This window comes from Saccostrea cucullata, unplaced genomic scaffold (genome assembly GCF_032062105.1).
Source record: "Saccostrea cucullata isolate Sc308-1 unplaced genomic scaffold, CSIRO_AGI_Scuc_v1 ctg17405, whole genome shotgun sequence".
NCBI classification, from domain to species: Eukaryota; Metazoa; Mollusca; class Bivalvia; order Ostreida; family Ostreidae; genus Saccostrea; species Saccostrea cuccullata.
The window spans coordinates 716-12,352 of NW_026940701.1; the positions used below are offsets into that span (position 1 = coordinate 716).

At 34.7% G+C, this 11,637-nt stretch overlaps 1 protein-coding gene across 1 annotated transcript; it reads right to left on the bottom strand.

Moving 5' to 3' along the window:
• Positions 1–719: 719 nt before the first annotated feature.
• Positions 720–11,631, bottom strand: LOC134256014 (nuclear pore complex protein Nup133-like). The gene is made up of 6 exons (XM_062738608.1): positions 11,625–11,631; positions 9,780–9,913; positions 1,595–1,634; positions 1,353–1,477; positions 1,008–1,067; positions 720–778 (listed from the first exon to the last, which is right to left on the bottom strand). Coding segments are annotated over exons 1-6 (369 nt in total). The 5' UTR covers positions 11,626–11,631; the 3' UTR covers positions 720–769.
• Between the last annotated feature and the right edge of the window lie 6 nt (positions 11,632–11,637).

The following is an 11,637-nucleotide window of genomic DNA, read 5'->3' on the forward strand; positions in this document are numbered from 1 at the left end:
CCGCATGCAGAAGACGCGGGTCTCGTGAAACGGGATGTTTATTTAGGTGACACTTATTCTGCAAGGTGATAATTGATTTATAATTTATTAATCTCATGGTGCCTATATGCTATCAAAATAATTATCATCGTCTGTATTACAATAATTCAGAAACGTAGTGTCGATGAGAAATTGTAATTGCAGATTACGAGACGAAACAATTAATGAATTAATTTTCTAATTTCGAATCGTCTCAAAGTTTAGCGAAATATGAAAATTCAGAAACAGCCTCGCTGTGCATATGACGACTTTTTTTGGACAAATACATACAGAATTTCGTTCAATGCACATGTTTGGAAAAGTCTCAATGCTATGTTCCACGCGCTACGCTGGTCTATGCCGTTTTCATATAACGAATGAGTAGAATGATATCCGTATGATAAAAAACAAATTAAAAAACACGAACTGACGATGTACATTTTTTTGCTTTACTCAGTTTAATAAATATTCACTTTCAATTCGAAAACATATCGTTGTTTTGTAAAACCCACGTGTAAAAGGTAAGAACTGCATGAAATCATTACATCTGGTATGACTATATTTAAAACCTGTCAAAAACCCGGAAAAATCCGGACTCTTGAAAACTCGAACTCTTGATCTCTCGAAGTTTTTCCTCGGTCCCGCGACTTCGAGGTTTCGAGAGTTACCTGTACATGTACATGTAAAAATAAAAAGATCAAACAACATTTGTCTTCAGCAATCTTCTAAACAATACATTCACATTTAATTGTTACAGTACCTGTCCAAAGAAAATTAAACTAGTTAACATTGTCTTCAAGTTTATAAAGCATGATAGCATCTACAAATGACAAGTCCATCTTCCTTTCATTATTTATTATCATTGTTTATTATAAGCACATTGTTGTTAATTGAAGAGGTAGGGAAAACATTTCCTTTTTTCATAAGAGAACAGGTTTTAATGAGTAATAAGATATCAAATAAATGAATTATTATCAACAAAACCTGACCTTTTTCTTTGCCAGAGAGCCCTGCTCCATTTTGCCCAACTCTAAAAGAGTGGTGTGGGCCTGAAAATAAAAAAAATAATTGATCAAACTTTCAATAAACACAAAATGACATACTGATGCACTGTTAGGGCAAAACATTGCTAAGATTTAACCCCTAGGTCATATGAGGTAAAAACAAATATTGGATACTCCGTAAAATCTGCTGAAAAACCAACCTATCTAATGATTTGGCAAAGGTTACAATTTGTTTATGCTTTTAAGCAGGGCAAATTCCAGGATTAATTTAATGGATTCAAAGGGGTTTCTTTGAATTCAAAGGTAATTGGATGTCCAGATGTGATTTACCTTAGAGAAGTTGTTGGTCTGTATATTATGGAGCCAGCTTAGAGATTTAATGTCCTCCTTTTGTAGAAATCTACCCAGTTCTCTCTGTTGACTGATTGGTAGAGCCAGGAGCTTTCCTCTCTTACCTGAACATACAAACATTAACAAATCATACACGTGAAATTTTATAAATATCAAATATGTATAAATAACTTCTTACATGTTCAGGTTTTATATTTATTCGTTAGGATTATGCTACCTACCTTCTTTCATGTACCATGTGTATAGTAAATTTGCAAAACCCTGAAAAATAGAAAATTTGATTTTCAAGTTGTAATTTTATGAATGAAGGTTTTACTTACCACCTAGAAAATATACATAAGGATTTATCTCCCTTTACCACAGTCAACTCGCATTTAAATAAGCGCTTTACTGACTCAGATTAGTCCTAAACACGCTTACTTCCTCTTCCTCTAATCAGTTTTATCTGCGACAAACATGTCACAATAACTGCGGGGAGGAAGGGAGGGTAGTACTAGGTGGTAAGTAAAACCTTCATTCATAAAATTACAACTTGAAAATCAAATTTTCAATTTCATTTCATTCGGTTTTACTTACCACCTAGAAAATATACATAAGGATGATTTCAAAGCCTTACCTAAATATAGGCTGGTGGGAATCTTTAATCTTTATAAATGTTCTCGTCACTTCATAAACTATAGACATGAAACTTCATTCTCCTAACAACTATGTACAAACATTAATATATATATATACAAAACAACACACATTGTCAAATTTACAGATATTGCAACTCGCAGAAAAAAATAAACTTTACTGTTTTAATACTGCTACGTCTACATCTTTCAAATAATATTTTGTGAATGTAGACTGATTTCCAATCTGCAGAGTTTAAAATAGAAGACATGCTAGCTCCATTAAAAAGTGCCCATGAGGGGCCAACAGAACGTGTTGAATGACCTTTCACCTCAATATTTTCTTCATAAGCCATTTTGATGGTATTGACTAGCCATCTTGATATTGTCTGTGTTGAAACAGATTTATGAGGACTATTTAATGATAGAAACAACTTGGTTTCATCCTTATCCTTCAAAACTCGTCTAAAGTTTTCTGTTCTTTTCAAATAAAAGGCTAATGCTATTTTAGGATCTAACTTTTTATTTTCTGAAAAAGATGGTACAAAAATCTTGGCACCAAAATGATTTGTTTGATCTTGTTTTGACAGTCTTTGTCTCACAAACGTCACACCTCTGTTTGTTACGGTCACAGCTCCCTCGCCTAACTTCAGGGCTTGGATGTCTGAGCACCCTCGAAATGTCGTAATGGCTACAAGAAAAACCGTTTTGTAAGTCAGATGTTTTAAAGAAGCCAATTTTAATGGTTCAAAAGGTTCTTTTTGAAGCATAACAAGTACTTTGTGTAAATCCCAGTCGGGTACAACACTAACTCTTGGAGGTCTAGAATTGAAAACGCCTTTAAGAAGACGAATAATGTATGGATGCTGTCCAACAGGTACATTGTCAATAGGTGTCAAAACAGAAGATAGCATAGACCTGTAACCAGCAATAGTTCTATATTGTAGACCCTCTTTATACAATTCTGTCAAAAATTCTGCACAATCTACTAAAGATACTGAATAGGGATCTTTATTCCGTTTATCACACCAACTATTGAACTTTCTGAATTTACAATTGTAGTCAATTTGAGTTCCTTTTCTCCATGATGCTGATAAAAGCTTTCTAGTTTCTTTTGAAAAGCCTTTCTTTTTGAAATTTCTGTTGATAGAAGCCATGCCGTCAGATTGAAAATCTTTGGATCTGGGTGATAAATGTTTGACCTTGGTTGAACTAAGAGATCTTCCCTTACTGGAAGTCTTATTGGTATGTCTATCAGCATTTGTAATAGATCTGTGTACCGATGCCTCCTAGGCCACTGTGGCGCAATGAGAATTACTTGACACTGAAAATGTTTCATGTGTGACAGAATTTTCGGTATGAGACATATTGGAGGGTATGCATATGCTATCATCCTCTCCCACGATATTGACAATGCATCTATTGCTAAAGCTTTCTGATCTGGAATCCAAGAGCAGTAAACTGGAGTCTTGTGATTCCATTTCGAAGCAAATAGATCTATCATTGGTTTCTCCCAAACACTGAAAATCTGATTCAGTACCTGATTGTTCAGAGACCATTCTGTGTGCTGAATCTTTACCCTGGACAGGTGATCCGCTATTGAATTCAAATGGCCTGCTAGATGAGCAGCTTTCAATAGGATGTTGTTTTGAATTGCCAATTTCCACAACTTCCAAACTCTTAGACAAAGGGCTGGTGATTTTGTTCCCCCCATTTTGTTTATGAATTGCACTACTGTGGTATTGTCGCACCGAATAAGAACTTTCTGATTTTTCAGATAAGGAAGAAAATACACAATTGACTTGTATACTGCTTCTAATTCTAGGTGATTGATATGGAGAGACTTCTCGTTCTCTGTCCATATCCCCTAATAAAATTTCTTCTCTATGAACCCCCCGAACCCCGAGTTCGAAGCATCTGTTGTGAGGGTAATAGTTGCCTCCCATGGTTGAAGAGATCTGCCCTTTAAAGTGTTTACTCTCTTTAACCACCATTTCAAATGTTCTACAAGGTGTTGAGTAATGGGTACCTGATATTCTAGGTTTCTGGATGATGGTTTCCAGAAATGTAACAAATGCAACTGAATTGGTCTCATGAACAGTCTGGCATAAGGAATCAGTTCCAGACAAGAGGCCATTAACCCCAATACTCTCAGAAAAGTCTGTGCTGATGACATTTGATTCTCTGAAAGTATTAAGGTTTGAACTGTTAACTCTAAATTCTGAACTCTCTCTAGGGTTGGAAATACTAAACCCTGATCTAGTCTGAATAAACTCCCCAGGTACACTATTTTCTGACTGGGTATCAATTGATATTTCTTTCTGTTGATTATGAAACCTAGGTGTAACAACAACTTGAGCACTTTCTCTCGATCCATCAATAAATTTTCGCGAGATGAATTGACTATTAGCCAGTTGTCTAGATAAGACACTAGTCTGATATTTTGTACCCGAAGGTAGGCAGCTACTGTTGCTACTATTTTTGTAAATACCCTTGGAGCTTGGGTTGGACCAAAACATAGAGCTTTGAATTGGTAAGCTTTTTCTTGAACACAAAACCAAAGATACTTGCGATGGCTTGGATGCATTGGTACATGTAGATATTAAGCATCTTTTAGATCGAGAGAAAATGCCCAATCGTTCTTGTTTACCAAATTGATTACTTTTATCAATGTGTCCATTTTGAAATGCTTTTTCACCATATACCTGTTCAGAGGTCTTAGATTTATAATTGGTCTCAATTCCCCCGATTTTTTGGTTACTAGGAAAAATGTACTGTAAAAACGGTTCTGCATTTCCATGCAAGGAACAGGCTCTATCGCACCTTTTTCCGACAATTTTTGAACCTCTTCTAATATAAGAGCATTTGCATTTGTTTTGCGTACACCTGTTTGAATTGGGGAATTGAGAAATTCTAATTTTAGACCCTCTTTCAGAGTTTGTAAAACCCATTTGTCATCTGTTATTTTTTCCCATTGATGATAAAAATTTTGAAGACGACCTCCTACAGGTATTTGGGGACACATTAACATTGTTTCCGAGTCATTGATTTGATTTAAAGTTGCGAAAAGAACTCACTTTATAATTCTTCCCCCTTGATCCTCTGCTCGACTGGCCATATCTGTATCCTGCTGCAGCTCCGTAACTGTAATCTGCTGTAGAGGAAGTTCTTTGCCTTTTAGGTTGAGCTTCTGAATAAGTGAAGCTTTTCCTTTTGTAATTGGTTTGTTGAGTAGTGTTCCTATTGTTAGTAGACTTAGACTTAAAATCTGGTAACACTTCAGCCAGTTGTTTATTTCTTTCTGTTTTCGCTTTCAGTCTGTCATCAAACTTATTTCCAAGAACTCCATCTCCAGTCAGAGGAAGTGAAAGAATAGTGGACGCATAGTCTTTATATTCACTAAGCCCTGAATCAAACATGGTGGCTTTGCGTCTTATTATTTGATTTGATTTAAAGTTGCGAAAAGAACTCACTTTATAATTCTTCCCCCTTGATCCTCTGCTCGACTGGCCATATCTGTATCCTGCTGCAGCTCCGTAACTGTAATCTGCTGTAGAGGAAGTTCTTTGCCTTTTAGGTTGAGCTTCTGAATAAGTGAAGCTTTTCCTTTTGTAATTGGTTTGTTGAGTAGTGTTCCTATTGTTAGTAGACTTAGACTTAAAATCTGGTAACACTTCAGCCAGTTGTTTATTTCTTTCTGTTTTCGCTTTCAGTCTGTCATCAAACTTATTTCCAAGAACTCCATCTCCAGTCAGAGGAAGTGAAAGAATAGTGGACGCATAGTCTTTATATTCACTAAGCCCTGAATCAAACATGGTGGCTTTGCGTCTTATTATATGATGATAGGCTCCTGCCCTACAGATTTGATCAAGTGTTTTTGTTGACATAGCAAAAATGTCTCTAACAGTTTGAATAGCTCTATCCATATTAGGTTCTTTATCTTGAAGCGCATCCAAAAGGAAACCCAATGCTTGTTGAGTATAACAGTTGGAAATAATAGCCATTCTTGAAGCTACTTGTCCTTGGTAACCCAATTTCTCCACTGCTCTGAGAGATTTGGTATACAGTCCTGGTGAATTGCCAAAAGCCCCCTTCTGTCCATATTTTTTAATGAGTAATGATTCTACTGAGTCATCCAAAGAAGGTACATTTAATATGTCCTTACTATCTTTACTTACTGGAAAAAGTGTCTTGTAACTTTCCTTGTATGATGACAATTTAGAAGGATTTTCTGATCTCCAAGATTTATTGATAATTTCCTTCTGGCTAACATCCAGACACAGTCCAACGTCTGTGTTATCTGTAGATGAAGCATCAGCACCGAAAATTTCAGTAAGTTTACTTACATTGTTTTCTTTATTTTCTGTTGTTTTTGCATTAGGCCTAGAAGTGTACTTTGTAAAACGTTCTTTTTCCTCACACAAAACTTCATCCTGGGCCTCCGATCTGCGAGAGTGACTTTGATAAGTCTCATGACGACTTTCTTGATCTAAATCATCTGGAGAATTAAGTAGTGTTCTTCTTTCTTCCCTGCTAACATGAATTGACATGGTGTCGGGGTCTGATACATGAGGCGCATCCGAAATGCCCTCTTGTGTATCATAAAAAAGTAGGCCCGCTGAAACGGCCGAATTTTCTCTGTTTCTCTGACGGTCCGCCTCAGTAGCGTCCATAGAAACTAAATTATGGGGTTCAGTAGTGTTTTGAACATTGTCATTGTCCGTACGGTTCATTAAAAACTGGAAAATTTGATCAATTTTATTATCAATTTGCCCCATTTGTTCTTCCTGACTTGCCAGCCTCGCCTCAAAATCCTCGAATTCTTTTCGGCTGGTCGTTTTCTTCTTTTTACCAGACCTTGTCTTGGGTGTATTAGAACATATTTCATCATTTTCTTCCATCATAGAGCCACGATGGTAAAAGATTTTAAAGATTACAAAAACGATGTCGACTGTTTGGCGCAGAAAAATAAACTGATTAGAGGAAGAGGAAGTAAGCGTGTTTAGGACTAATCTGAGTCAGTAAAGCGCTTATTTAAATGCGAGTTGACTGTGGTAAAGGGAGATAAATCCTTATGTATATTTTCTAGGTGGTAAGTAAAACCGAATGAAATGAAAATAAATATTTTAATTTATTATTTTCAATAATTGTTACCATTCTTCATTATATCTAAAACTCTTTACTCTCAAACTCCATTAAAATAAATTGAAAATTATTTTTATTAATTGCATGAAACATCTGTCTGTGCAGATAGAAAAGGTGTACCTTGCGAGAGAAATGATGTAGATATTTCTTTATCCTGTCTATTTATAGACATACTGTAAACCAACTTATTCGCGCAAGAGAAATTTTCTCGAGATTCGCTAAAGCTTTGTCATCGTGAATATATCTCGTCACGAACAGGTCCTTAAAGTTTTTTTTTTTTAATTAAAAACAGTTCCGAAAACGGTTTGATCGCGAAAATTTATTGTTGCGAACTAGTTTACTCCTGGTAAATGGAGAAAAAAGTTGTCGCGAAAAAAAATTGTTTACAGTACCTTGTCAGAGAACTGATGTAGATATTTCTCTATCCCGTCTATTTATAGACATACCTTGTCAGAGAACTAATGTAGATATTTCTCTATCTGTCTATTTATAGACATACCTTGTCAGAGAGCTGTTGTAGATGAAGGATATGGAAATAACGAACAGTATTCAATCTCAACGTCCATTAAACAAATATACAAAATAAGAGCAGAGCAAACACGGACCTCCGAAACATCAGAGGTGGGATCAGGTGCCATGGAGGAGTGAGCATCCCCTGCCGACCGGTCACACCCGCCGTGTGCTCGTTGTCATAATCAGGAAATAACGGAAAAAATCTGTCGTCATGCAATTCAGTGTATAAATAATGGACTAACAATTGGTATGAAAAACGTCAGTCAGCATTTCATTCAATGATAAATTGTATTTGCTGACAAGGTCATTGTATCGACCATAGAATTTACGAAATGATGACTTTAAACGAGACTATTGATATTCTTGTTTCATCAACTTGCTTGTCAATAATTTACCTCGTTTAAGAAACTGTTCATACGTAGAGCATGCTCTTGCGTATCGAATCAACTGAGATATAAATACTCCGTATGCAGGTGATGAAGGTATATTGCTGCATAAGTAAGGGAAGTTGACGATAGAAAAGTTAAAGTCATCACGTTTATCATATAGCTTGGTTGTTAGATTACCATTAGTGTCTTTTTCAAGTAAAATATCCAAGTATGAAGCAGAAGTGTCGGACTCTGTGGTATCTTTTATCTCATTGACAAGCTCACCAGGATATATCGTGTCGACGTAGGAATGGAAATTATCATTATTAATTGACAATACGTCGTCGATATATCTAAATGTCGAGTTGAAGGCCACAGCAAGTGTTTTCTTCTTTTCACGTAAAAGATTTTGCATAAATTCTGCTTCATATGAATATAAAAATAAGTCTGCTAATAACGGAGCGCAATTGGTACCCATGGGAATTCCAATAGATTGTTGGAATACCTGGTCTCCAAAAACCACATAGATATTGTCAATCAGAAACTCAAGCATCTTCTTGATGTCAACTTCAGAGTACTTATGTGTGCAATCAGAATCTGTTTTAACAAAATAATTTTTCAAATGACCATTGACGAGGTAAGTAAACTTATGAGTTTCATTTTTGTTGAAGAAGCAGCTGTCAATGATATCAAAAAGCCTGGATTTAAATTTGTCGTGGGGAATTGTTGTGTATAAAGTTGAAAAGTCGTAAGTTTTTATGCTGTTGATTTTTGTAAAGTCTTGTGATTTCAAATTGTCCAAAAGTTCTTTAGAATTTTTAAGTATCCACATCTGATTTACACCACTTCTTGAATATATAGTTGTACAGTACTCTTGAAGTTTTTCCTTCACTACTGTCAATATTTTAGTGAGAAGTAACGAAAGAGGCTTGGTTGAACATTTACTGGAACCTGCAATGTATCTTTGTTTGTAAGGATTCTTATGAAGTTTCGGAATCCAATATATATAAGGTAGTTCAAATTCATTTTGGCTCTGTGGAATATTAAAAGTTTTCAAAACTGACAGGTGATTTTGAAGAATTTCTTCCTTAGAAAGAGAAGTATATGTATAAGTAGGATTACCACTTGTAGAATTAAATCCAAGTTCTTCTAGAATGCAATTTATATAATGAGCCTTACAAACGAAGACAATGTTGTTACCTGCTTTGTCGGCAGGAACCAGTACGTACTGATCATGTAATCTATCTAATTCTTTTTTCACTTCTGGTTTATTGAACACAGAAGGATAGATGGTTTTCATTTTGCCCCTCAATCTTTTAATACGTGACTTTAACATGGATCTGATACATTTAATCCATTCTGACAAGGTGTCAATATCTTCTTTTTCATATCTAGCCCATCGTCTGGCGTAATTTTCAACAGAATCCATAATATTTATGAAATTCCGACGCCAGTTGAAGGATCGGGGTTCCCTATATTTAAGACCTTTTAAAATAAGTGATCTAAGGTCCTCATTACGAACTATTTTCACGTCACCTGTAATAACTTGTCCAGCAGGACTATAGTCATAGATATTTCTCTATCCTGTCTATTTATAGACATACCTTGTCAGAGAACTGTTGTAGATATTTCTCTATCCTGTCTATTTATAGACATACCTTGTCAGAGAACTGAAGTAGATATTTCTCTATCCTGTCTATTTATAGACGTACCTTGTCTGAGAACTGATGTAGATATTTCTGTATCCTGTCTATTTATAGACATACCTTGTCAGAGAACTGATGTAGATATTTCTCTATCCTATCTGTGTTGTGTGATAACTCACACAGTTGAATCAGGATTTCAAAGTCACAATATTTCTCGGCTAGAGATGCTGCTAATTCATACTGCTTCCCCTCCACTGTCAACAGAAAATGGTTATGATTTAAAAAATATACTTTGTTACATGTATTTCAAGTCAAGCAGGAGTTAAGCTTACAATACCAGTCTGATCATTATGTAGTGTCAGTACTGAATAATATATTTTTTCTGGACTTATAATATAGCTGATAATTATAAAATAAACAAGTACATGAATGTGTGTGTAAGTACAACTAGAACTGTCCAGTAGGGACAAATACCCCCGCTGGGTTTTTCAGAGTAGGTGCCAATTCAGAAATATTTTATGGATCTAGTAAGAGGTATTCACTATTGTCTAATAAAGTGCCTTGCCACAGCATGATACGCCCATCAAATATTGTTCGATAATCATAAATTGGTTAGGGTGCAAGAAAATTAAGTAACCTTGATTAACAGATTGACACAGATTTCAATGATCTAATTTCCATTTCTTATCATGTTTAAAATATTGTACATACATCTCTAAGAGACTTACAGTGTAGGGATTAATTAAAACAAATAATACATCATATAATTCTAAACTGGCTGTGTAAGAGCTTAACAAATATCCATCTGCAGCTTTAAATTGTTTATTGCATATTTTATGAAATAATGGAAATGCTACAGTCTAATAAAAAAAAAATCAAAAAATAATTATTCTTTAGACTATAAAATTCTAAGTGAGACATGACTGCAATTTGTTGCAAATATATAAAAAATTGAAATGTAATTTTTTTTTCTCAATGAACACATGTATAATTAATTTTAATTATATTATACAATACTAAATCAGTTTTAATCATACAATAAAACATCAATTTGTTTTAATTACATTACACCAATTGAAAGATTTTTATCTGAACTACAGCCATCAAGAACTCTTAATTAACACAAGCAACTATAAGGCCATTTCTTTTTGCCCAACTCCCAAGAGATAAATTAAGATTAGATCTAGAGTTGCTCTTGCCAGTTAACTCCTGACAATGAACTCATTAATTTCTCTCTAATTTGACATGCACATTTCTGCTATCAAAAATTCTCCTTGACCAGTGCTTGATAATTATGCCCATGGGACAAACTGAATTCCTCTCAAATCATTAACATTTGTTATAGAATTTGCTGTAAAGTATATGATAAAAAATAAGTTTTTACTTAATTTAGCATTTTTTAATAAGGATGCAACTATATTTTTACATTTTTTAGGATTATGAAATTTAAAACTTTAAAGACTTAGTTTTTTAAAAAAAAATCACTTAAATTAAAGGTCACAGTGACCTTGAAATAGGTCGCGACACACCGTCTACCCAAGATGCATAAATTGTCCAAGTTTGATGATTGTAAGTCTAATAGTTTTCTAGTTATGAGCCAAACAAAATCACAAAATAAAAAAGAAAAAACGCCTGTAAAATGCAGAAAAATCATCCAATCATGATGAAAATCCCAGGTGCACACCTTCATATGGTGAATAATAAGTGTATAAATTTTCAGACAAATCCATCCAACAGTTTTTGAGAAACGGTCCGGACAAAATCTTGTCTACAGACAGACGGACAGACAGACGGACATGGTGATTCCAATATACCCCCCTAAACTTCGTTTGCGGGGGTATAATTATTGAAATTTGATGTAAGAAGATGAATAAACATAACGGTTTTAATATAGCAGTAAAACATTAATATTCTTTTTCATTTTGTTTTGCTTCACTCTATTCTGTACACAAAACAAGAACTTACTGAGTGGCATAAT